The sequence below is a fragment of the Lissotriton helveticus genome, chromosome 7 (genome assembly GCF_964261635.1).
Source record: "Lissotriton helveticus chromosome 7, aLisHel1.1, whole genome shotgun sequence".
NCBI lineage: Eukaryota > Metazoa > Chordata > Amphibia > Caudata > Salamandridae > Lissotriton > Lissotriton helveticus.
The window spans coordinates 128,299,048-128,326,676 of record NC_136068.1 but is presented as its reverse complement, the minus strand read 5'-3'; the positions used below and the strand labels follow the sequence as shown (position 1 = coordinate 128,326,676).

Here is a 27,629-nt window from a genome sequence, read left to right as displayed (position 1 = left end):
CTCCAAGGATCTGAACTGGTTTGCAAACTGTTCTTCACTTCGCAATTTGATGTATGCATCACAAAATGGATATCCACAAAGCTCCTGCCAATTGAACATTAATGAGGCAAGGTTGCATTTTGTGAGGAACAGCAGAGTTCCATTCCTGTACTTGTATTCCCTGTATTTCAATGCTTTTAAAAAGCCGCAGTGGTCCCTCAAGGAGAGAAGTAATGCTTTTAAAATATTGACATGCAGAGAAGACAGAGGGAATAGTAAAGTGGTCCTCTGAGCTAATCTCTGCTCTCACTGAATCTTCTTGACCCTAGTGGTGGAACATCCATTACAACTAGGGTTTTACAACGCAAGTCGTTACCACGACTTGCGCTGGAGGGCGCTCTAGACTAAGGAATAGTAGATTTACTATTCCAACACCTTCCCTACTGTACGTAGGCTGGTGTTGGAATAGTAAATCTTACTATTCCTAAGTCCAGCACCCTACATCGCAAGTCGTGGTAACGACTTGCGTTGTAAAACCCTTGTTGTAATGGTACTGCGGAGTAAAACCCGCGTTGTACCATCATACATCCCACTAGTGCATTTCATTGCAACTCCCATTTAGGAGGGGAAGACCCTTTCAGAACCACACATAATTTTATTTGGAAAGTGTTACAGCACCTCGTTAGCCAGTTAGAAATGTTTTCCCACTCACAAAAGTTGCATAGTACATCTCAAAACACTGTGGTGGCAAAGTCTGTAATTTTGCCAGTTGCAGGGTTTGCAAGTACAAAAGTGTTTCATACATCAGACCTGAACATTTTTAAAGTTACAGCTCTCATTTTGAGAAGCCCAACACAGTTACAAATAATTTATCACATGTAAACAAAGTAACATTCTTTACATTTCTTTTTGAGCAAAGTGAAAAATTCTTCAAGAGTGATATGGAAATGGCATACGCTAGGCCCATGGACACAGTAATTAGCACAGGTTACGCTGATGACCTTGATGGGAATAACCTGAACACTCTAGTGTGTCCTCTAAGTTGTAGGCAACTGTCCTGGGACTGTGGTTATTGGGCTAATATTAGTAAAATCCATTGGCATTCCATTAATAATGAAACGGACAACAAACACAATTAGCTACTGCCTTGCTTTATTTTTGTGCAACTAATGTCTTTCCAGCAGCAAGTGCACGGGATAAGGTCAAAAAGATGAAAGTAAACGAACAGAGAGGACTTAAGCACATAAAGTACAGGTGAGAGGGACTGCAAAGCAGGACTCTGGTCAAACAAACAATTAATATCGGTTCATTCTCCTTGTGCCAGTCTCAGAACCTCCACGGTCACTAGCTTTGTTCAAAATGATGCATTCTGGTGTTTAAACATCTGCATCTGTTGCCCACTTCTGCCGTCACACCCCTTTCGATATGCGCCTGCATCGCAATGTCACTTCCTTGTAATCAAGGGCTTGCCTTCCCAACTGTGGTGTACTCAACGCGGTCACACCCTATTGTGTCTAACTGCCCATTCAGTCGTACAGGTCTATACCAAGATGCACACGTCGCAACATTACCATGAACCACTGTGAAGTTGGCTGTACATTACCGTACGCAACAAACAACACGGTCCCTGGTCTGATGGGCCTGACTGTAGTCAAAGTTAACAAGTACTATGCTGGTTCCTATCGAACAACTCAGCCCCTACATTTCCGTACACAGCTGCCAATACTACACCACACTAAGGATTACCAGATATGAAGAAGGCCTTGCCGCTGTGTTCCTTAATTAACAAATCCGTACCAGATCACACATAGCCACATAAGAACTCCACCATGTGTAGTTTGACCAATTGTCCACCAACGCGTCATCGCAGTACCCAACTTTAAACTCAATTCTACATTGCCGTAACATTTTTCAACTCTGCACCACAATCCTTGGTCCAGGTATCAACCAAACCCAACTCTGCTGTATCTGGCTATACACTGGGGCCCAATGAGCCGATATCCAGCTGTCTAGTCAAATAAACGTTCTGTTCTTCTGAGCCACACTGCCACACCAAGGCTGCATATTATGTAGTAATGCCAGTCTTCCCAATACCCTGACTCATCCCATTTTAATTTAGATTTAATCTCCATAAGACCAGCATGTTTAAATGCAGCATGCCTCGAAGAGACCAAAAGTATAAAACCAAACAAACAAAAAATAAACTATACACAGAATAAATACAGTATCTCTGTTACACAGAGCTGGAAGTTTGTGTTGTTTGCTTCCAATCACCTGAGAATGAAGTTCCCCATTTTGTAATTACTTTAAGAGTCTGTCTTCCTTCTCCTCAACTAAGTACAGACTTCAGTCACTTTACTCTTCAACCATTCTGTTTGCCCTTATGTTATTCTTGAGTGGTCCTTACTTCACTAGCTTCAGTCTGGAACCTGCCTTCTTGCCCTCACATTAATGTGGAACATATTTTGTTGCTAGCGAAGCGCATTCACGTAGCACCTTAGTACGGAGGCTACCTTACTGCAGAAACTTCAAGCCCAGCATAAGTTAGACTTCCTTTGCTCACCCCTGTGAACAAATCGCAGAATTTCTTTTCGCAACCAACTTTCACACTCTTCTTTTACACACCACTCGCTCTTCCTTCTTGATGTTCCATCCATGCAGCGCTTCCCACATTCTTTTCTCATATTCGTTTAAATGTCCTCATCCTCGATGCCCAGCTTCAGCATCCACTGACCCAGCTCAAGTAGGCCACCTTGCAAGCCATTACTTTCAACCTCCCTATTTGCTTCAACAAATCGATGCATCCCCCACCTGAGCTGCGACTCCAAGCTGCCCTTTCTCAACGATTCACTACACTCCACTGCCTACCACCCCTTGTCGAAACCATAAAACTCCAGAATTCAAGGCACAGTTCACATTAAGGCCTCATTATTCCACACTAATGCATAGTTTTCACTTCGACCTCTGTTTTCTTTTGTAGCTCAAAAACATTACCATAAGAATTCCTTCTTCTTCAATGAGGTCTCATCTGAAGGCATGCATAGACAGAACATGGAGCAAAGAACCAGCCACAGTTGAAAATGAAGTCGACAGTGGAGGAAACATCAAATGTAGACTTTTCACAAGCCTCTGTCTGCTAGTTTTGCTCCTTTTATAGCATTGTCCTTGCTCTTTGGTTCATCTTTCTCCTTTCCCATTTTTTGCCAACCCACCTGAAAGCCTGGCCTGTCTTGGCTCCTTCAAGGAAACTGTACTGTTCAGTACAGACAGAGAAAGGCCAACTCCGGCTCTGTTGGCCCTGGAGGAACACATTTCTGGGTGAGTCCTGGTTCTAAGTTCCTCCAGATTCACTTCTGTTCCTGCTCTTCTGTCAGTGTGGTCACCTCAAAAGTTGCGGTATGTTCATCTACTGTTGTGGTGCCATCCATGGAGTTGCAAGGCATTGCCACAATTGTATTTCCTCCAGATGTAATTTGTGAAAGGTTCTGAATGGTCGTACCAAGTCCTGCCAGGTTGAGCAGCTGATAGGGGCTCAATACCTTGACCACCGTGCTGCCATCCTGCATGGCTGCTGTGCTTAGTACTGTGAGGTTGGAGGAATCTGGGTGGATTTCTAATGTGTTAGGGAAGCCCGAGCCTGACGATGCAAGCACTGTGTATCCTCCCATCAACTGAGAGGCTGGCGAGTTTACCTGGCTGCAGCCCTTGCTGAGCATGGAAGAAGGAATGCCTGACATCACTTTACTGATAGGGATGTTGGTGAGCTGAGACATGGGCAAACCCGGTGCCAGGGTGAACTGTGCTGACTGGTTAGAGAACTGTGAGGTCATCGCAGCAGGTCCGGAGGTGGCCCTGGAGAGCCTGGGCCTTTTCACGGGTGTGGGCATGCTCACTGGTGTTAAAGTCATGAGTACGTTGTTGAGGTGCTGAGACTTGCTTTTCAGTTCCTTAGCCCGCCGCCGGTGTTCGTCACACTGCTGTTCGAGCGCTGCAAAGAGAACATCAAGAGCAAATGAGTGCAGGCAAAGTGGAAGTTCTGCGTTGAGGGCAACAATTTGATGTAAGTCACAGAGGTCAACTAGAAGACCGGATACCAAGGGCATGTGGATGTGGCAAATGTAAAGCTTTGGCCAGTTTCTGCAAAGAAATAACTATTCGTAATGTGACATTTCTGGATATGTGTATGTACATTTCAAATTATTCTTATTCAGGAAGATGCTGCAGAAGGTTTCACAGTTATATATAATTTAGGTACAGAAGAGTAAATAACATTCCAGGGACCTGCAAAATGTCTAACCTACAAATGCCTCTGTGCTCATGGTCCACTATGCCAGAGAGGTCACATGAAAAATTGAGTACCTATAATCTTAGTCTACCTTTATACGGTTCTTCGTTACATTTTTAAAACACTGAACTCACCCTCCCTTGCACGTGATCCAAAACGAGCTTGCTTCAAAGAGAACATTGTCTTTCAAGAAGTCCAAATTTACTGTCTTTCCAATACTGCAAGTACAGTTATAAGGAACACTCAACCATTTATCAGGTTAAGCACTCTTTTAGTTTCTGGAACTCCTAGGAAACTGAACCCTTTAAGGCATCAGGCCCCTGAAACATCCCAAAACGGAATGGAGTGACAGTCTGTGTCTTTTCATTTTGACACACAAGAAAGCAACAGATAAGGGGCCAAGTTAACAAAAGTAATTCACAAAAGATTCACACAGCCAGCCCTACTACTTTCGAAATACAATATACAAATTCACAATACACAACATGCACAGCTGCCACTGTGGATTGCACTGCAAGTCCTTGTGAGTCATGAAGGGAAGGGCCAGCAAAAGGGTAATCATTTCTCATTGAGACTTGGAAGATTGTGCACACATTCTTTGTGTCCCTCCTAGGACGAGTGGGTTGTGGTGCAATGGACCTTTACATATGTCACTGAAGTCCCATTTGTAATGTGCCCCTCATAAGGGTATTGTGACTATTTCCCCATAAAGATACAGGGTTTGCAATGATGGCACAATAAATGATGCTGAAGGCCCTGGTCTAAGCATTCACAATTGCGTGCAACTAGCCCAGAAGCAATTCATGAGGAATCAGTTTGCAACTCACTGTGTGCAATGAATGATTCATAAAACCTTTGTTGTGCAAAGGTTCAGGCTGATTGCAGTGCAAAATAATGCACAGTGCTGCAAGAAAGTTGGCCCTGAGTAAGGGCAAAGATCTAAATCAATATTTTAATATACCTTCTACTGACTGTAGAAGGGGGCATTGATATGGAGTTAATGGAGATACCCATGATGGAGAAATAGGAATACAGGTATATAACATGTCCTTCTCTGTCATGGGATCTTCATCAATATTCATAAACTAGATATAATAGCAAGATTATATAGGGGGCTGGGTGTTGGGCAAAGTAGGGCATTTTTTTAATGCAGGATAAAATAGTGAAAAAATGCACAAATATACTTCCAGGTCTTGGCCGACAAAGAGGCTTGACCTATTTTTGCCTGTGAACTGGAGGAAACACAATCTAGGCTTCAGTGTGTGATTTGGGTAAAACTGATCACCTTAAAACTCCTCTAAAACATATGTTAATTGGACCTTCTCAAAAAAACACCATCAAAAGCAGTTTTCTTTGCAGAGGAAAAGACTCTAGAGCTATCAACGTATCTGCTGATATTACAAAAAAACACACACAAAAACAAATGAATAAGGTAATGAATGGAGAGATTTGTGTTCATAGGGCACGTATTCTTCTGAGAGGATAACATATGATAGAAGTTTTTTAAATTAAGTTGTAATTTATACACATCATGAAGGGTCCAAATCACACAGGTAAATGTACACATATAGTTTTACTCATGTGCAAAACTACTACTCAACTTAGGAATATATTTAAATTGTTTCCTATTTACCATTCTAGAGTAAATATTTACTACCAAGTGCAAACTGCCATGAATTACCTTCCTTAGAAAAGATGGTATAGCCTGGTAGGCAGGATTAGCAAGTGGAGAGTTAGCACTGCTAACTTTTGACACATAGGCGGAGGCAAAATAATAATGTTGAATATTTATTAAAAAAATAATTAATATTTTTATGTAAAATATAAATTAACTTAAATTATTATTAACGTAGAACTAAAACAAGTCACAGCATGTTAACTTTCAATTAATGTTTTGTAACTAATTAAATACATAAAATATATTAACTTTTCATATTTAAAATTTCTTTAAAAATCCCACCCTCACTATCACTATACGCATAGTATTTATTCAGTATTTTTAAATTGATTTGCCCGATTGATTTTAATTTTGTAATTATAAGTTCTATATAATTATTTTTGTTAAAAAGCAATGTATTTAATAAATAAAAGGAGAATTTAAGGTTCACCTCCGCATATAGTAATGTGATGTGTAACTTCCTGGATATAACAATAAAGAATGTGGAAGGCACTCTTGCAGTGGAGTTATACACTAAGCCATCTGACCGTAACACTATGCTCCACTTCAATAGCCATCACCCTGCGACCCAAAAGAATAACATACCCTTTGGTCAATTTTTGAGAATACGACGCAACTGTACCACAAAAATAGAATATGACAAACATGCGGGTAGCATGTTCAATAAATGTTTAGAGCGAGGATACCCTAGATCGATGGTGAAAAAAGCCTACAAGCGGGCCAAATACTATAATAGGGAGAGCCTTTTTGAACAAAAAACGAATCAAGACAGAACAACAAAACCCATTGTTTTTGTATCCAATTTCTCCTGTATATCTAATAAAATAAAAAAGTGCATCAACAGCAATTGGAAATTAATCAATGAGGCAGGAGAAGTACCGATGCCAAAGCCAATATTTGCCTTTAGGAGAAATAGAACAGTGAGAAACTGCCTTGTAAAAACATACCCTAATAGAAATAATATAAATATGATTAGGACTATAGATGGCTCGAAACCTACTGGTAATGTAGCCTGTGGTAACTGGACAAACTGTCCCCTAATAATATCAGGTACGAGTATGAAATGTGGTAAAATAACCCATACACATAAATCTCTGTTCAACTGTAAGACGCAAAATGTTATATATATGATAAAATGCCCATGTGAGAAAATGTACATTGGGGAGACACAACGAGAAATCAGATTGAGGATAAATGAACACAGATCAGCAATCCGTACAAAGAAAACAGCTGCACCCCTAGTAACGCACTGGCTAGAACATAACCACAAAGTAGAGGATCTGAGATGGTGTGTTTTAGAAGCAATAACCACAAATAAAAGAGGGGGAGATATAACTAGGAAACGTAAACTAAGGGAACAGTTTTATATGTCCAAGTTTAACAGCTACAAAACTGGATTAAACAATAGAGAAGAATGGGAAAGAATCCTGTAATACGCTGTAGTAGCCATAACCTGTTTCAGAAGGGTAATACAAAAAATGTGTAGATGGAATTAATATACAGACATTAACGAAAGAATTGATAAAGTAATGCCCTGACGCATATTTATGTGCACCCCCAGTAAAGCTGAATACACCCCTATGGATGAAATCTCGAAAACCAATGCAAATAATTAGATTTTTTAAATATAGCTTGTGTTGAGTAATTAATTTTATTAATTCAAATAACTTCACATCTCGCTCATGAATTGCGAAATTTGCGAGTATATAACCAAATCGATATGCACTAATGATCAGATATGGTGGAAAGGATACATCAAAGGAAGGTTAGCGCTACCCACACACGAGTCAGTGCATAAGGCAGCTCTTCCCAACCCAAAATGGCCGCCGAATAAACAATAGATCACGTAAATACAGTAAATAACCATACTCAGAGCGCTAAATACGAAAAAGTGGTAAAAAGGCCGTATAGGAATAATTATAGGAATTGCAACAATATAACAGGAAGTCAAGAATGAAAGTTTTGACTTATGAAACATAGCGTTTAACCGTTCCCACTCCAAAATGGCGGGCGAAAAGAGACCCAGTTCGGAATAACATCGCGAAAAATCCTTTAAGTTTATAACCTGTGCGTCAATAGATCGACTCCCAGGAAAGCAGTGGCTGCCACGACCATAAATATTGTAAATGTGCAAAGGATACCGAACGATTTGTGAAATAGAATAGGTTCTAAAAATGTTTTCCCGTTTTTCCGTTTTTTACCTAAATACTAAAATCCAACGGAATATGGCAATGATAACTTAAAAACTTAGATTAAAACACTCGGAACATCCAGATTTCAAGTCAAGGGAAATAATAGATAGTGCATCTGTAATAAAAGGTACACTATAAGATGGCGACGAGTGCACTGGATTAAAACCATCCACCCAATACAACTGGTGGAGGAATGATACACAGGTGACAGTAATCACCCAATAAGACGGAGTATAAATACGGAGGTAAAGAGTTGTAACAATTCATTCTAAACAAGCCCAGGAAGGAGGAGGACGCCGTGCAGTTCAGCTGTCTTTTAAAGGTGAGTGAGTGAGAATGCTGCTTTGACTCTCATCCCCATGGCTAGGCTTAGGCATTCCCTAAGAATTGAACCAAGTGCAGACAGTTTATACGAAGTAAAGTAAAACTGAAAGCCAAGTAGAAAGAGTAAATATTATACTAAATCTCGATGTCATTACATTCTGATTCCCTCACGCAGAGTGGACCGCTAATGTGCTAAAAAAGCCCCACTAAGATGAATCTATAAGGAGAAGAAAATAAACTCAAGCTATTTTCGTTTTGACCATACAGGTAATGATTTCTCCATATAAAATGTATTCTAGTGACATATAAAACCCTATAAGAGTAATAAACATAATAAATTACTCCGCAGAATAAATTGGTTGACGAAATCAACAGGAGGTAGCTCCCAGAGGCGTCCTCCTTAACTCTCAAAAGATCAAGAGTGAAGTGGACCGGTAAGACATGTTATGTTACAACTAGAATGACACAGCCTCTAGACAGCTACAAATAGGCTTTGTAGTTAAAAAATTGCTAAATGTTGTAATAAATCCACTAGAAAACCAGTGCTGTAACTAAAATACATCCTTTTAACAGGACTGAAGTGTGTCCCCAATCTTTCCTAAAACAAGTGACGCCCCACCAAAGGTGCTTGTACAAGGTAAAAATTAACATAAGATCATACAATTGATAAGCAAAGTCTAGATGCATGGAATAAAAGCATAGTCATCTAATGTGATATATGATACAATTCCTTTTAGAGAAAGGAGACAAGGAAACATAGCGAGCGCATGAACAAACGTGCTCAGCTAGAATTATAAGAAATATCACCAGGAAAATTGAACCTGGGTAAGTCAAACACATCAGGTTGAGGTTAAGATAATAAGAGAACTTAGCCTGACGACTTTTCTACTCTTCTACTTAAAACCTATAGGCAGTAGAACATGAGGTGTCTATATAACAGGAATTAGACCCCCCCATAGAATTTGTGGTGTAGCCCATCCCCGGCATTCTCTAACAAAATGAATGTTGAGGAACTGTAGGGTCGTTGTTTTGATGTTCACAGTTACCAAATATTAGTATAAATCTAGAAATGTTATCAGTATCTATGTGCAAATGTACGAAAACATGGGCCTAATGTTATGTATCACTGTATGTTTTCAGAGTATTATAACTGAATCGTGAACGAGTCCTTGAAGAAGGTGCAGAATAAAGAGGCACCGAAACGCTGCGTCGACACTTTTTCGTTCCAATGACAAATCTCTTTTTATAAAATTTATTGTAAAAATGATGGTATAATGATGTAATAGCAATCTTTTAAACATGATGTATGTTTTTGTTTGTGTTTGAAAATCTTATGATAAATTGGACATCCACCCTGTACATGTCGCTATTTATTTTTAATTTGTTTTTATTCTGTTTTATAATAAATGATTGATCAATATTTTTATATACAACACCACTGTTTCATGTCATTGTTGATACTTTTAGGCACCATTTTCACCAAAGTGTAAATTTGGTAACTGACGTAACACTGCAACCCCTTGCGCAGTTATTTAATGCCTCTATGAATAGTAAGAGATCTGATTCATATTGAACCCAGGAGAAGGTACTCTGTTTTTTTATATTTAATAAATAAAAGACCTTTAAATTGACCTTAACATTATAGTCAATTAATTAAAAAATATTGTAGGTAACATTAAATTATGAACTTTTTTATTTTGCAATGTTCTTACTATTTTGTGGGGTGGGTGTTTGTATGTGTATGTCCCCCTGAAACCCCTCCTTACACCCTTCATAAGCCCCTCCATAGCCCTCCCAAATCTCCTATTTGGCAGTCATTTTCCATTTTCTACCGCTTGTGGCTCTACCCACCCTTACATAGTATTATAGCAATAGTAATTTTACATGTGTGGAAATCTCCGCCATGTTGGTTGAGGTCGAAACATAAAAAGAGAAGAGAGGTGGAAGCAGAGGTCTCCCCACTTAGGTTTGTGAGTAGCATTTTGCAGAATCTAAGATATAAGTCTGAAGTACAACTAAACATACAACCAAGCGCAGTTTGTAAATAGGCTCCTTTATATTCCAGGGCAAGTATAACATTTTAGAATGTAGCATGATGATCACAAAATGTGAAATCAAAGTTACACACTTAAATTACTGAGAGAATGGTGAGAAAAATACTTCACTAAAAGAAAAATTCCAAGTTTTATAAATATCTGCAGTGACAATGATGTAAAACAAGCATGTGTTAATTTTGAAAAGCTCACATAAGTGAAAATGAGGCTCTTCAAAGTCCCATAAACAACATTCACAGGAAACAAGATCAAAATTAGCAGCCTTTTGTTCTTACTGAATTAAACATTTCAAGCTCAAGTGGTGAGCTCAATTTAAAGTTACATCAGTCACCCAGCTCTAATGCTGGTTACAAGTATGTAACAGGAGATAAAAACAAGCTGTTAAAAGATAAGGCAGTAATTGTACTACCTGGCAAAATCTCTGTCCAGGCTTCAGTCCTGGACTTCATAAGCATTTTTATAGGGCAGTAGGTGAAAAACGATGACCCCACTGTAGGTAGAAAATATGAAAAAATAAGATTAGCGGTAAGGGAGCAAGATGTATACAGAAGAGCTGCTCTGTAATCTATCTATCTATCTATCTATCTATCTATCTATATGACGTAGGCAGTATTTGCACCTCTGTAGTTAAGGCTGGCAAGATACATACGTTTGCTAGCTTTCATTTTGGTAAGTTTAGAAAAAAATGGTCCTGTTGGTGTAGGGGGTTCAGCTATTGTAATAGTTGGTGAAGGAGGTACCTAAAAGTACAATTTTACATGTGAATTCCAGTTGGGAACTTTCTCAGCAAAACAAAGAAAATGGCTTAACAATAGTGTACCCTATTTTTCATAAATATATTGCCTGACAATGTCCATTAGCCAGAAACGTGTGATGTATTTAGCACTAGATGATTGAGATCATTGTAATAAATTACAAAAAAAGTATACAATTTACACAGACATGCAAGTAGACACAAGAGAGTACACAGACATTTACAAACAGATCAGAGCTCGATTGGAACCAGACCAATAGAAGATTCCAAATATGACAATATATGAAACAAACCTGCCAAATCCCTTGTATACTGCTCCCTTGAGCGATCCATTTGGCTCTTGTGTCCTGCCAACACTTTCTTGACCAAATCCAGCATTCCAAAGTTCTGTACTATGTTGTTCAGCAAGATAGCATCTACAAAAAAAAAAATATATGAAGAGACCGTTTAATACCGAGGCTGGACAGTCATACACAGAAATGATTTCTTCTTAAGGCTAAGAAAGAAACATCTATTCACCGAAGTACTCTCAATCCATAGGCTACAGATTTCCTTCCAAAGGCGAGTATCATAGTCGGTGTAGAACAAGTTACTTAGGCTTTACCAGATAAGGCATTACTGAAGCTATCTAGTCGCGGATTCCTTACCTACGAACTATTCCCAGGCGTCAGACTGGATCTGGAAATTTGTTGTGAGAAGTACCTATGCACACCGGTAGGTGTCCTTAATCGGCTCTGCGTGGCGTCGGCCTCAGTGCCAGAAGTGATGTGTGTAGAAGTCTATATAAGCACCATTCCAGTGTGCGGACATCAGTTTCTTTTCACGACTTTCCACGCCAGGACTACGGAGCCACGAACACCACTGACCACTGGTATGGAAAACAAGGGCCCTGATATGGGAAAGCCCTGTCCATAGAAATCTGTTTGCAGAGCTATTAGTAAGGAATCTACAGCTAGATAGAGGTTCCAGCAAATAGGGAGTTACCGAATGTAAACAAATTGATTATCTGATAGAGACTTCTAGTCGAAGAGTCCTTACCTTAGAATAAATACCCAAGCAATAACTTCCCAGAGGTGTGTCCCACCAAAAAAGTCCTGCAGGACCGAACAGGCAAAGTGCCCATCCAGACTAGACCCGACTGTCCAGGCAGTCGTGTTTTAAGAACGCATGTAGAGAGGCCCAAGTAGCTGCCTGGCAGATGTCCAAGACAGGGACTTTGCGTGCTAACGCAGTGGTCGCAGCCTTGGCACTTGTGGAATGAGCCCTCAAATCCTCAGGGGGTTGATAAGGGCCAATGTGAAGCAGATTTTATTGCAGAGCACGATCTACCTGGAGAAGATCCACTTTTGCATGGCCTTTCCCTTCTTTGCTCTGACATGCCCCACAAAGAGTTCGTCATCCACCCGGAACTCTCTCGTGCAGTCAAGGTAGAACAACAACGCCCTTTTTGGATCCAGTTGATGAAGTCGCTCCTCTTCTTTAGAGGGATGTGGTGGAGAGTAAAATGTAGGAAAGGTGATGGACCAGCCTACATGAAAGGGAAAGATTAATTTTGGCAGAAAGGAAGCTCTAGTTTGTAGAACCAGCTTGTCTGGGTAGATGTTCAGGTATTGATGCTTGGATGACAAAACCTGAAGATCCCCGACCCTCTGGGCAGATGTTCTTGCCACCAGGAAGGCCGTCTTGATGGTAAGGAGTTTGAGAGGATGGTTTCCAAGGGCTCAAAGGCAGCGCACTTCTGGAATGTCAGGACCAGATTAAGGTCCCTCTGAGGCATAATGATGGGAGGAGGAAACATATGTTACAAACCTTTCAAGAACCTACTTACAATAAAGTATTGAAAGAGAGAAGGTTAGTCAGGCAACTGCAGAAAAGCTGATCTAGCAGAAAGGTAGCCCTCAACAGTGTCCAGAGTAAAAAGCCCTGCAGGGCAAGGGAAAGAACAAACAGAAGAACCGGAGAGGGGAGCAGAAAGAGGGTCAACATGTTTCTATGCACAACTTTCCACAAACTTGACCCAACGTCAGGCGTATACAGTTTTGGTGGAGGAATGCCTGACTTCCGGAAAAACATTACTGAATTCGGCTGGAAGGTCGAAAGATGTCAACTATCGCCGCTCAATCTCCATGCAAGAAGGCAAAACTTTGACAGGTTTAAGTGGAGAACCCTCCCCTGCTGCTGTGACAGAAGACTCCCCGAAGGGGCAGCCTGGTCAGAGGACCAATGGCCAAGCTCAACAGCCCGGGGTACCAACCTCTCCCGAGCAAAGTCCAGAGCCACAAGATTGATTTGGGCCTAGTGGTTCCTTATCTTGGAAACTCTTGAGCAGTAGTAGTAAGGCAGAAAGCCACACAGGAGGCCTGAGCTCCACTCAAGATGAAAAGTATCTTTGAGTGAAAGCTGGCTTGGAAACTCCAGCACGCAGAACTGCTGACATTGCACGGTCTCGGCAGTGGCGAAAAACTCTAACCAAGGCTCACCCCACTGCTGAAAAAGACCTTGCAACACCTGTGGATGGAGACGCCATTCGTGATCGGCTAGACATCCTCGGCTGAGTTTGTCCTCTCTGCCGTTCAGAGAGCCTGCCAGAAGTTGAACCATCAGGATATGCCCTGCTGTTCAAGCGATGTCCAGAGATGCAGGGCCTCTTGGCAAAGCCCCACCCTGTCCTGTTTGTTGTAGTACCACATAGTGGTGGGGTTTTCTATTATCACCCATACTAGTCCATTGATGGAGGGTAGAAATGCTTTCAATGCCAGCCGGATCACCTGGAGCTCCAGAAGGTTGATGTGGAGTCTGTATTCTGCCAAAGACCAGAGTCCTCTGATCTCCACCCTTCCCAGATGGGCAACCCATACCATGAGTGACACATCTGTCACAACTGTCAGATCTGGTTGGGAAAGGTAGAGGGGTCTGCCACTGACCCATTCATGTTCATTAAAAACCACTGCAAGTCTTGTGCAGTTCCCTCCGAGATCTGGACCATAATGCTGCACCCACTAAAATTTCAGGTTCCACTGCAGAGCCTGCATATGCCAGCGGACATGTGTCACAAGCAGGATGCAGGAGGACATGAGGTCTCACCGAAATCCAGCATAGAGGCTGAAACATCTGTATCATAGCCCGAATATCCTTGACATTCAGTTCAGGAGGATGAGCCCGAAACTGCACAGTGTCCAGAAAAGCTCAGATGAAAGGGCACGTCTGAGAGAGAGACAGCTGTGACTTCGGAATGTTGATAGTGAACCCCAACGAAAGCAACAGGTCCGCTGTAGTCTGGAGATGGGTGATAACAGCCTGGGGCAATCCTGTCTTCAACAGCCAATCAGCGAGATAGGGGAAGACTGGCATTGCTGATCTCCGCAGATGAGCTGCAACCACCTTGGTGAGCACCCAGGGAGCGCTGGTACGGCCAAAGGGGAGCGTGGTAAACTAAAAGTGCTCGTGGCCCACCGCGAACCGCACCATCCAGTCTCCCGGGTCCAGGGCAGACAAGACTTGAGAGAGCGTGAGCATTTTGAACTTCTTGAGGAAGAAATTTAGACAGCGCAGGTCTAGGATAGGATAGGATGAAGGCCTCCATCCTTCTTGGGCACCAGAAAGAAGTGGGAACAGCAACCATAACATACTTCAGGCATCAGCACCCTCTCTATGGATCTCTTGGCCAACAGAGCCGTCCCTTCCTGGCAGAGCAAGGTAAGATGGTCCTCCGTCAGCCTGTGATAAGCAGGTGGCTAGGGTGGAGGGGTAGTTTTGAATGGGAGGGAGGAGCCTCTGCGGACAATCTGCAGAATCCATCGGTCTGGTATTATAGTAGTCCAGTGGGGCAGATGATGGCGTATCTATCCCCCACTGGGTACCCATGATGGTAAGCACGGAAACTTTAAGGGTTTGGAGGCTGAGACTGCTGGGGGAGTGGGGTAGACAGGCCCAATCTCTGACCACCCAACTCATGAGGCCTGTGGGTACCACGTTCTCAGCCACACAGAGCCTGGGAAGCTTGCACGCTGTGGTGGCTGGGCAGGTATAGACATGACTGGAAGCCTCTTCTGATGCCACAAAAGGAGCCAAAGGCAGATTGGGGGTGGTGAGGGGCCATAAAAAGGACCAAGGACTTGGCTGTAGCCCTGCTGTACTGGTCTCCGAAGAGACGGGAGCCATCAAAGGGCATGTCCATAAGAGATGCTTGGACATCACCTGAAAAGCCAGTGGTCGTCAGCCAGGTGTGGCGCCGCAAGGCCGTTGCCAATTTAACCACTCTGCCAAGTGAGTCGGTGGTATCCAGTCTACATCTGGTTGTGAACATAGCTGCATCTCTCCCGTCGGCCACAGCCTGGGAGAGTAAGGAACTGTGTCCTCCGGGACCATGGGCACCACCTGCGCAACCGAGTCCCATAGAGCATGGGATTAACAGCCCAAAAAGCATGGGGTGTTCACAGACCGCAGTGCCAGGCTGGTGGAAGAAAGCATCCGCTTTCATAAGGTGTCCAGCCTCTTGTATTCCATATTTGGAGGGGCGGTAGGGAATGAGCAAGGATTTACATGGGAGGTAGAGACTTGGACCACCAAGCTCTCCGGGTTGGGGTGTTGTGTGAGAAAATTGGGGTCCCTTGGGGCAGGGCGGTGGCAGCGGGCAAGTGTCTTGTTGACAGGAGCCCCTGTGCTGGGCTTGGGCCAAGTCCCAATCAGGACGTCAGTAAAGGCTTCCTTAAATGGGACAAGAAATTTGCGGGGGTCACTCCTAGCTGAAGCACCTCTGTAATTAAGTTAGCCCTGACTGTCACAGAGGACAAGCTAAGGTCCAGGACCTCAGTCGCCTTTCTTACCAGCTTTGCAAAAGACGCTCCCTCCTCCATTGCCATAGTAGGGGGAGAAAGAATTGCCAGTATCTGGAGAAATATCCAGTCCACTGGCCTACGCCAAGTCCTCACAACAGTTCATTTAAGGATCTAAATGCTGGTATTTCGTAAGGTCCAGTGAGCCCTCCCAAACCTCCCCTCATCCTAGCCCACAGAAATAGGGCTCAGGCTCCATCCTTGAAGGCATGGCTCTGGTTGGCGTCGGACGACGTCCCTCCGGCACTGTGTCGGGATCAGAATGGGGACGGAAAAGCCAGGAGCATCAGCACAGGGACTGGCGCCAGGGAAGGTTGAGGTGATATGACCGGTGCCAGTCCGGTTCCATCTGTAGATACCAGGGGCCTGATTGATGCCAGAGCCGCAAGTGTGTGCAGGACTGGGTAACCATCCCAAACCCGCACGGCCTGAAGACATGGCGGCGGGAACGGCCGCTTAAATATGAAGCAGATGGCCTCATGAAAATCGTGAAGTTGGAGAGGTCGCTCCGGCTCCTGGAAACTCAGGGAAGTGTGGAGCCGACCCAGGCGCTGGCTCAACCGCAAAGCCAGGCCTAAAATGACGACGCTCCCTTATCTTGTTGGCCGACGGTAGAGGTGAAGTCGAAGACCGCTTCGACTTCTTACTCTTCTTCTAGCAGTGGAACTTACCCGAGTGTCCTGAAGACTTAGAGTGCAATGAAAACTTGGGGCTCTGCTTCTGACTTCAAGACCTTCTTCTCACCAAGGATTGAGACCATCGCGGCACCACACATCGAGGCATCAGAAACTTGAGGGACTGTTCCCTCAAGGCCTTTGGATTCATCGTGCAGCAGTCAAAGCAGGTCTTATCGGCGTGGTCGCTCTTCAGGCACCAGAGGCAAACATGGTGAGGGTCCGTCATTGACAGGCATTGCAGGGCTTGAATTCAGCCTTCCTAGATGACATTCCTTCCATTCCAGGAGAAAAACTTCTCAAAAAGGCTTTGACAAAAGTAAAAAAATAGCTAGTCAAAAAGTAACTAGTGGAAGCTCTCTGAATCAGTGCTGAATGGCAGGGAAACAAAAAAACTGACAGTATGCTGAGGTGGCGCCTATAAGGGCCATGCGCATATCACTTCCGGCTAGGACAACACCATGCGGAGCCGATCGATGCAATCTATTGGCGCGCAGGGGTACTGCTCACACATTTCTGAATCCGGTCTGATGCCTGGGGATAATTCTAAGGAAAGGAATCTGCAGCTAGAAGTCTCTATCAGATATAACACTTCAAAGGCCAAGAAGACTAGCCTCATAGTGGGTTGACTGACCTACTCCCAACCTTAACTCCCTCTTCTCTCACTTTGCTCCTTTCATCTCCACATGGATGAAGTAAAACGTTTTGTCAACAAAAAGGAAAATGGAAGAAATGGTGAAATGTATGAATGAATACTTCTAGCCATTAGTTCCTTCACACATGAGTTTTTCCCAAATGAAGAAGAATACCTTAATGGGTAGTGCTCCTACTAAAAGGGTAAGGGCCAGACGTATTAAACACTGGTTGCAAAATACTAGTAGCACTTTGCGACCTGTATTGTTGCGACCACCCTGGTAGTTTACAAACCAACCTATGTACTAATAGGTTGGTTCGCGAAATACTGACTCATTTTGGGTCGAAGTTCGAACTACCTCATGAATATTAATGAAGTAGGTCACAAAGTAAAATATCAGTGTTGTGCAACAGGATTTTGTTTGAAAACATTGATACATAGCATTCTGATTCGGTACTTGGAAGGGATACCTGCAACACGCCCCTTCCAAATACTGATTCAGTATCCATTTCTAAACAAATTTAGCAATTCGGAAATACTTTTTTGAATCACTGAATGCATTTAGTACTTTAGAAACAGAGTTTTAGCATTTGCAAACCCTCTGATTTACAGATTCGGAGGTTTGTGAATGCTAAAACCCTTTGCTCATCTCACCCTAAATGTTTTAAAGCCAATATTCTTGGGATCATGGGACAGTCAGCAGTCACTAAAAAGTATCCAGGTTTGGTACTGTTGTTTACCACCTGTGTTCCGCGGCAACAAAACCGGTGCACTCAACTTGAATAGCCAATTTACACCCTTCATCCCCTGAACTATCTCAGTATAGAGGGGTCATCAAAGTTCACTCAGTGCTTTACTTTAACAAATGAATAGGTGTTTAATAGGTCTGTAAAAATATAGGAATTAAAATTAAGTTATGCATAAAAAACAGAAGGTGTTAGCACCTTGTAGGGTCAAGACACTAACCCAAACATTTTTATAGCTCTTTAGTACTAGGAGGCTCATGACACTTTATAAGCATTCCTGCTGCTTTTTATTGGCAAGAGTTTAATTCTCGCAAAACGTTTGAAAGGTTGGCAAGGTATACAGTTGCAGAGATTATGGACCAAACTCTGGTACTTGAGTACCCTTTGATAACAAGATGGTAGACTAAATGTGGCATTCCTAAGAAATAAGAGGCAGAATAACACGTGTCAACCTAAAATGTAAGGCCTGAAACGCCACCACCAAAATATCTATAACTACATCTAGCAAAGTTGTGGTGCTCCCATTGCTTATGTTGGGTGATGTCTGAGTGTAAGGAGTATGCACTTAGGAGGCGGCCAACAAAAAGCCGATTAGCCAACCATAGGTTAATTTGCACTGTACAATCGAGAAAAAAACTAAACGTAGCATTGCAAACCAAAAGTCTGAAGAACATAGAAAATGGTTTACTTTCTTCAGAATTAGTAGATGAAAAAACAAGTTTTAGAAAGTGCATAAATGTGATTTTTGAGATAAGTTTAGAAATTCGGGGGCGCTAGAGGGTGCGCGGCAAGATGGCTGCACCTGCGTGAGGTTCTGCCTGGCCGAATTCAAATTCGTCCATTATCCGCCTGAAATGAGTAGCATCTAAGGCCTTTGGACACCTGTAGGATGCTGTACTCCCCTGCGGCACAGGCTGGATGTGACTGGCGCCCTGAAAATTCTCTTGAGTGGGTGTTTTTTTGCGGTCTTCGCTGACCTGCCGACTCTGCAGAGGAAATGGCACGTCTGGAGCACACTGACCAGAGACCCCCGCCGTAGTGCAATGCTGGGAGCCAATCGCGTTGGTGAAGGAACGTGAGGAGTTGTGCGCCGATTGCTGAGGGAAGCTGCTGTGCCCAGACGGAGCTGGAGGTTCGGGCCCTGGCTGTATTGAAGGCCCCCTATTGAGGAGATCTGCTGTTGCTGCCCGACGTTGCTGGCACCCGATAGCACCGGCTGCGGTGAGTGGGGACGCGGCTTGCCCCAGGCTTTGGCTGCGGAGGCAGGCTGGGGTCTGGGCTGGGGCCGCGGCCTGCGAGCTGTGGCTGGTGCGGGGTGCAGCATTTGGAGGTCCAGGTTTTGCTGAGAGGCGGCGGGCACGAGTGAGAGACTTGCGGTACAGAGCTGGGATTGTATCGTCGTTGGGGACTGACGAATCACACTCCTGGGTGGTGAATTGCATCTGATAAGCCAATATTAAAATTACAAAGTGTGGAGTGCTCTTATCCCGCAATTGGCTGCCAACACCAGAGTAAATGTGTTTGCTTGCACTGCATAGCTCACTATAACGAGGAGTGGAGGATTGCTTGTGTTGGGGCCTACGCTGGTTGCACCTTGGCAGAACACAGCTAACTGTGGGGAACTGAAGCGCCTCGGCCGGTGGCTGTTCTATTCAGAGGCTGGGTACGCACAGGCTGGGGGCTGCAGCGGCACCCGTGATAACATTGAAGGAGGCTGTGAGTCCCGGGTGACATTGCGTATTCTTTTGCCCCTTACGCTCCTTCTTTGCTACTAGCCACTGGGGTTGTCTTACACCGAAGGAGCCATGGGGAGGACTGATAAGTCACAGTCGCGCCTTAATTCTGAGACACGTAAACCATCTAAAACCCTCTAGAAGGCTGCTTCTGACTCGGAGGCTGATGGCCCCCCCTCGCTGGAATCCACGTTACTGACCATTCAGTGCAGTCTACAGTCGATTGAGGGTACAATGGCTGCGGTAAGCAATTACCGACTTGACCACATGTCCTCTCCATTAGAAAAACAAAATGCTCGCATGGGGGAGGTGGAGCAGAGGGTGTCCGCTACGGAGGATGGCCTGAGTGCAGTTTCTGACAAGACCCTCAATATGGAGAAAGTACTAGCCCTCATCCAGGCCAAAAATGAGGATTTGGAGGCGCGGTCCCGGGCTGCCGGAATCCACCAATGTGGGAAAAATGGAAACCTACATAGAGAACCTTATATCCGATCTTTTTGGCGCTGATCAACTCCCTAACATGTTCATTGTGGAGGGCGCCTACCGGTCTCTTGCCGCCAGGCCGGTGCCGGGGGCCCCGACCCTCCCCATCATAGCTAGACTTTTGAAATATAGGGACCAGGACACCGTATTGAGATTGGCGAGAGCAAAGGGCACTATACAGTACCAAGGTAACACACTGGCTTTTTCCCCCCGACTTCACGGTAGCTGTACAGGCGGCCACACGAGAATTTGGCACCTTGAAAAAATGTCTGCAAGTGGAGGGGCTCCCGTATGCGATGCTGTATTCTGCTCGCCTACGCATAGGGGCGGAAGGGGTTGTAACATTTTTACATCTCCAAAGGCTGCACTGGAGCATACCAAACAGTTAAAGCGCAGGAGACGTCAGGCCAGTACTACACCAGATGAAGAGGAGTAGTAGTGGGATATCTAAGCTTACTATATGTTTACCCACACATATGACGTCTCGTACTGCTCCTGATGTGTTATATGCTCACATGAACCGCCATAGGTACTTGATGGGCGCATGTAGAACTATCAAAACAGGATGTATGCACTGACTGCTAACGGAGATGCCATGGGTGACCTAATTCATTATGATATTGAGATTGCGTAACATTGTTTTTTTTTCCATATGTTGGCTGTTCACCACTGAGTACTCTTGCTCTGGATTTAGTTGAGATCTGTGTACAACACTTTCATGAAGATGTTTTGCTGCCCAGGGGGATGGTGCATTTTGTTATAATACGTGTCTGATATTGACGCATTATTATCCTAGCTCAACTTAGACTTGCTCGGCCACATTCTACACTGTGGGAGGTCAGAAGCACTCTGCACCCCCCAAATGGGAGTACCCCAAATGCTTATTGTTTTTGATGTTGTTGGGTATGTTGGGGGGGGTGGCGGGGTTCTGGGATGGCTTTGGCATGTTGGGGTTGCTGAAGTGGGCGGGGTTGGAGGGATTATCTTGGGGCAGGCTGAATGAGTAAGATCTGTGTTTGCTTACCTGGACCGCATGGGAGTGCAAATAGCCTTATTACAGGAGACGCATTTAACGACAGTCAGCAAATAAAGTGGGTACGCACTGGGCAGGTGCCAGAGTTGCTTTATCCTACTCTACTGGTGTGTTGACCCTGGTGAAGAAGGGCGTCCCTTTTACTGTTGTTCGCTCTGAAACTGATGACTGTGGACGAGTGGTGCTTCTGCATGGGCAATTGGGTGGAAAAAGTGTGTTGCTTGTAAATGTGTATGGCCCCAATGTAGATGACCCTTCCTTCTATTTGGATGTGTGTGGCGTAGAATATCTACATTCCCTCCTGCTGCAATTATTTGGGGGGGTGATTTTAACATTTGCCTGGATGCTACCATGGACAGGGCTGTCAGTAGTGAGATGCGGCCTAAACAAGCTGCGGAAGTACTAATGGGATTAATAGATGCAGGCCACTTCATGACATCTGGCACAGTCGTCACCCCGCTGGCAGGGAGAGTACATTGGTTTCATCTGTACATGGGTCCTGGTCCCGTTTAGACTTTTGGCTCGTGTCGGACATGGTTTGTGCCGGGGTAATTGCGGTGACACACGAGGCACGCACCCTGTCTGACCACTCCCATGTACTCCTTGAATTGCAAATTCCTACTTGTGAGAGATCACCCTTTGCATGGAGACTCCAGCCTTCGGAACTTAATGATTCAGGCAGACTATCGCTGAGGCGATTAAAAACTTTTTTAGGGAGAACAAGGGATCAGTGGATAGCGTGGGAGTGTTATGGGAAGCCCGTTGATATAAAGACTAAATAGCGTCGGTGCTAAGACGCTTCCCTGGCGTACACCACGTTTGACAGGTATTGGGGCTGTGAGTTTTCCCTCCTTTCCAAATCTTATTTGGGCGTAGTTATGGGAAGCATTTTAAGTTACTATCAGAGGAGACTGCACAGAGGCCCAATGTCCGGTGTATTGCGTGTTCTTTGACGGAGGATACAAAAATTAGCTTCCGATATTTCTACACAAGAACGTGAATATGAATCTGATCCCTCCACCGTTAAACTAGCTGCCATAAGAGACCTGGTCACGGAACATAATGAGATGGTAGACCAAGAGTTATTGGATTGCTCCTGAAGGAAAATAGCACGGTCCTATGGCGAGGCGCCCCAGCCGCTCCCTTGCGCAAGAACTGGCAGAGCTGCGTAGCCAGGAGAATATTACAGAACTCATAGATGAATATGGGGTAGCCCATCACTCGACAACGGAGCTCTGCGATACCGTTTTACACCCGTCTATATGCTTCCAGGGCTTTCTCGCTGATCGCAGAGATTGATGCATACCTGGACGATGTTGCGCTGAGGTGGCTGTCCAATTCTCACTGAGAATACCCAATACAACCGTTTGATGAAGAGGACGTTAAAGAGGCCATAATGGCCCTACCAACCTGTAAGGCCGCAGGGCTAGACGTGCTGCCCAGGGAATTTTATAAGGCCTATGCTTCATGTCTGGCCCCTCGGCTGACACCCTCTCTTCGAGAGGCTCTTCTTGTCACATTATTAAAGCCAGACAAGCCCCCGAATAAGTGTGGATACTACAGGCCTCTTTCAATCATCAATATTGATGCAAATATTTGGGCCAAAATGATAGCCACCAGGATACAACCACTAGTTCCTCTTCTGGTTCTGCCAGACCAATCTGGATTTGTTACGGCGCACTACACGACCCACAACTTGCAAACGCTCTTCTCCACCCTACATTACTTTCAGCCAGACTTCCAAGCGGTGGCTGTGCTGCTTGAATTGAATTGAATTAAATTGAAATAAGTTTTTATAAAGCGCGATAGTTACCCGCAGGCGTCCTAGCGCTAATAATTAACAAGTGTGTGTGAGGAGGAAACTGTGTTTATCTGCTGAAGAGGAGAGTTTTCAATTTTTTCCGAAAGGGAAGAAGATTGGGCTCTGAGCGGAGTGAGAGGGGAAGGGAGTTCCAAAGTCTGGCTGAATTCACAGAGAAGGTTCGCCCTCCGCATCTCGCTCTTTGAAACCTGGGGTTGCTCACTCGGAAGGCATGTGCCGATCTAAGCTGTCTGGTGGGAATATATGGATTGACCAGGGCGTGATTTAGAGCTGCTCCTTTCTTCCAAAAAGCACGGTGGGCAATACACAGGCTTTTGAACTCGATTCCTTCCCTAATGGGTAGCCAGTGGAGGTCTTTAAGTTCAGTTTTCACGGGTTGGCGACGAGGGATGCCCAGGAGAGTGCGGGCGGCACAGTTTTGAATTACCTGGAGTTTTTTGAGGGTTGTTTGAGGTGCTCCAAGGTAGAGGGCGTTCCCGAAATCCAGCCGAGAGAGAATAAGGCCCTGAATCATGATCGGTTTTGCCTTTAGAAGGAGGAGTGGAAGGATTTTGCGGATAAGCCTGAGAATACCTAGGCAGGTAGCTGACAGTATTACTGCCTGGTAATTGAATGTGAGTGTTTTATCCATCCAAATTCCCAGGCTTTTAATGGTGTCTTTTGGTTCGGGGTCAGAGCCCAATGAGGGTGGCCAGATGGAGTCGATGGATTTTAACGGGGAGTTACCTAGTATCATTAGCTCCGTCTTGTCTCCATTTAACTTTAAATATGACTGAGTCATCCAAGCACAGACGGCTTCCATGCAGCCCTTTAGATCACTTGGCTGGGTTAAAGGGTGATTCAGTGTTACCACCAGCTGGGTGTCATTAGCGTATGATATAATTTGGACACCGAAAGGGCGGATGATCTCAGCAAGGGGGCGCATGTATATATTAAACAGTGTGGGGCTCAGGGAGGAGCCCTGAGGGACCCCACAACTGAGAGGTTTACTGGGCGATGTAACATTACCCTCGCAGACTCGGAAAGAGCGGTCTGACAGAAAGGATTGAACTAATTCCTAGATCAGAGATCCTCTGTAGAAGGATGTCGTGATTTACTGTGTCGAAGGCGGCACTGAGGTCCAATAAAATAATGGCCGCAGTGCCGCTTGATGCAGCAAAAGCCTTTGACTCACTGCAATGGCCTTTTATGTTCACGGTTCTGAATAGGATGAGCTTCCCTCCTTTTATTTTACAATGGCTCAGGGTGCTGTACAGTGTTCCGGTGGCCAGGGTTCGGGTTAATGGGTGGGTGTCATCATTGTTCCATATTAAGAGAGGCACACGACAGGGGTGTCCCCTGTCACCTATGCTTTTTTCGCTTGCCTTGGAGCCCCTTGCCTGCAAATTACGTCAAAAGCACGCAGCAGCTGCCCTAGGATTTCAGCAGTGACCATTGATCGTCTCCCTCTATGCAAATGACATGTTGCTATATGTTTGCGAACCAGCTATATACCTGTCTGCGCTTCTCCGGGAGTATGTCCGGTTTGAACAATTCTCAGGCCCTGGGATCAACTGGTCAAAATCGGTGGTATTTTCCCTCACTGCGCACACGAAAGAGGTGGAGATGGAATATCCACTGACCTGGACGTCTGATCACGTGAAATATCTTGGCGTATGGTTGCACAGGGATCCTGATATGGTTGTCACTGAGAAATATGGCCATGCGGTTACGCGCATCACGGAACTGGCCGAGAGATGGGCACACTTGCCCCTCTCATTGGCAGACATGATAGCGGTTGTGAAAATGGCCTTTCTTCCTAAACTGCTTTATTTCTTTATAAACATTCCTATAAAATTGAATGTGGCAATGTTCCGCACTCTGCAATCGGCACTGCTAACGTTCGTATGGGGAGGTAAGACACCCCGATGTAGATAGGACCTTTTGGTTCAGCCCTTTGACCAGGGTGGCTTCGAGGCACCTGACCTTCGCTTGTACTACATGTGCGCACTGGTGCAATTTGCACATTATTGGCATTTCCCCCAGCGCTTTCAGCCTCATGTGGCTATAGAATCTGATGCTATCCTGCCAATGCCACTGCAGGCTGCAACCCTGTCGGGGGGATCTGGCGGCCCATGGACTGAAATAAACCCTGCACTGTGCACGGTGGGGGCATGGCGAATGCTGGCGACACAGGCTCAGTTATCGTATCTATACGCTCTATTGCTTCCTTTAGTTTCACACCCTGCTATCTTTACGGCACGTGAGAAGCTGGCCCTACGAGAGCTGGCTGCAGTGGGTATAACTCGGCGACCTCTATAAGAATAGTCAATTTAAAACGTTGCAGGAGGTGCAGAATGTCACAGAACGTGGATTTACATACGTCCGAGTCCATCAGGCCATTCGCACGGTGTACCCAGGGTACCTTGTGGAACACACTACTCTACGGGCATTGCAGGCGATGCTGTCGGGAGAGGGGCGTAAGGGGTTAATCACTAAACTTTATATTGTTTCCCTGCGCGAGCGAGAACAAAGTGATCACTCCTCTTGTCTACGCTGGCAGGCGGCGTTAGGTACTACTATTGTGCCGGAGGTTTGGACGGCATGCTGCCAAGTCACTGGTCGTCTCACAGCTAACTGCAACTTCGGAATTATTCACTTCAAATTCTTACATCAGGTGTACTACTCCCATTCACAAGTACGTTCTGCGAGAGACTGCGAATTGTGTGCGCTGTGGAATGGCAGATGCAGACTTCTTACACATGGCATGGATGTGTGCGGGTGTATTTGCTTTCTGGACTGCTATGGCGAAAATGCTTACCGGTATACTGTTGGAACCTGTGCACTGTACGCCTGAAATATGCTTACTGGGTTTTGTTAAATGCCTTAAACCTTGCAATTGTCGCAGTTTCTACTCTATTTGCGAAAAGGGCAGTTGCGTAAAGTTGGGGTGCCAAGACAGTTCCTACAGTGAAGAAGTGGATCCGCGACCTGATCCATTGCAGGACTCAGCTACAGATATATGAAGAGGAGTTACCAGAGACTTCCCGTCCCAAAGACATTTGGGCCACGTTTACAGCTTACCTGTTATCCCACCCAGACCTACTGTAAATTTCCAGCTTTGTTGCACCCCTTATATCCCTAGCTCAACGGACTCTGTGGAGGTGCCCGCCCGCTACTCTGGCCTATGCCGCCCCCTGAATGTTACCTTGGATCTTGGGTGTTGTTTTTCCCGGCTTATAGTAACCGGTTCCATGTAAGAGCTTATCTATTGCCATCATTGCTATTGCCTTGCATACAACCGTCTATTGAGGTACAGGTATATTCTGAATGTACTAGAATTATGATCTTGTTCTGCCTGGGGGCGAGGGGGAATGGGGGGATTTATGTGACCTAATCACTTTGTACCACTTTGCATTACTTGATTGTTTTTCTACCTCTGAAATTAATATATTAAAAAAAAAAAAGTTTAGAAATTCATTTGGAAGCTCAGTGACTTAACAGATGACACTAATGGAGAGGTGAGGCTAGGAACACAGAACGAAATGCCAATCCTTAGTGGATAGAGACGAGGAAAAAAAATAAGAAAACACTTAATTGTATGTGATTTAGTTTTAAAGTGTGAGTGGACATCCTGTCATCTATGACTCAGAGACCGTCCCTCCGGCCACTGAAAACATTCAAAGGTATAACTGAATGTCAAATGGATGGAGATGCTTGTCCTAGTTATTAGACTTGGTGCTAAGGCCAAATTCTGCTCATCATGGGTAGGTGATTAGTCATGGAGAATCCAACCTGGACAAATTGGTTATTAAGCATTAGTAAGGAGGAATTAAGACAGGTGTTCTGTGCCAAGTAAGAAAAAAACGGATTTGTTGCGCAGCCAAAATTCGAGAAGGAACATGCTCTGAAACTAATAACCTGTAAGAATTATAAATCACACTTTTCCTTAGCTACCTCAGTATGGCCGGGTAGCCAGATCCCAATCGTACATCTGTATAGCCCTTGTACTTCAGTTTCTTACCCTGGACCTGTAGGGGTGGATCCTGTAACCGCAACTGAATCCCCTTTATAGTTTCCAAAAGTTCCTGGTGTAACTCCTGGATCACCTCTTCGAGCAGGCCTGCATCCCTCAGACCCTGCCAGAAGTTGAAGGTATCATCTGGACAGCAAGAAAAATGAAGATAAAGTCAGTGACTGAGTAGAGGTGACCAGCTGTAACAATAGAATCGAGGTAGCAAGAAAACCAAACACACTAAAATTGTTACCTCTTTGAGGTAGAGATATGAACCCTAGCCAGACAGTGAAAATAGATATTTACTACATTGTACGTAGCAAAAACATGCATAATATTCTTTTATGCCAATTAGTAGGGAAAGGAGATGCTCCCTCTTGTGTACCATTGGTCTATCTGAAACTTCTCT

General features: G+C 44.6%; 1 protein-coding gene across 5 annotated transcripts in view; it reads right to left on the bottom strand.

The window, feature by feature from the left end:
- Positions 1-1,114: 1,114 nt before the first annotated feature.
- Positions 1,115-27,629, bottom strand: part of GMEB2 (glucocorticoid modulatory element binding protein 2) — a 127,054-nt gene continuing 100,539 nt past the window's right edge. For 4 of the 5 annotated variants that reach the window (XM_078651690.1, XM_078651692.1, XM_078651691.1 and 1 more), the window contains exons 8-11: positions 27,230-27,367; positions 11,560-11,682; positions 10,922-11,002; positions 1,115-3,967 (exon numbers count right to left, since the gene is read on the bottom strand). In XM_078651690.1, the coding sequence (XP_078507816.1) occupies positions 3,327-3,967; positions 10,922-11,002; positions 11,560-11,682; positions 27,230-27,367 (983 nt within the window). In that variant the 3' untranslated portion in view covers positions 1,115-3,326. The remainder of the gene's footprint in view (positions 3,968-10,921; positions 11,003-11,559; positions 11,683-27,229; positions 27,368-27,629) is intronic. The other variant, XM_078651694.1, reaches the window with a different exon arrangement.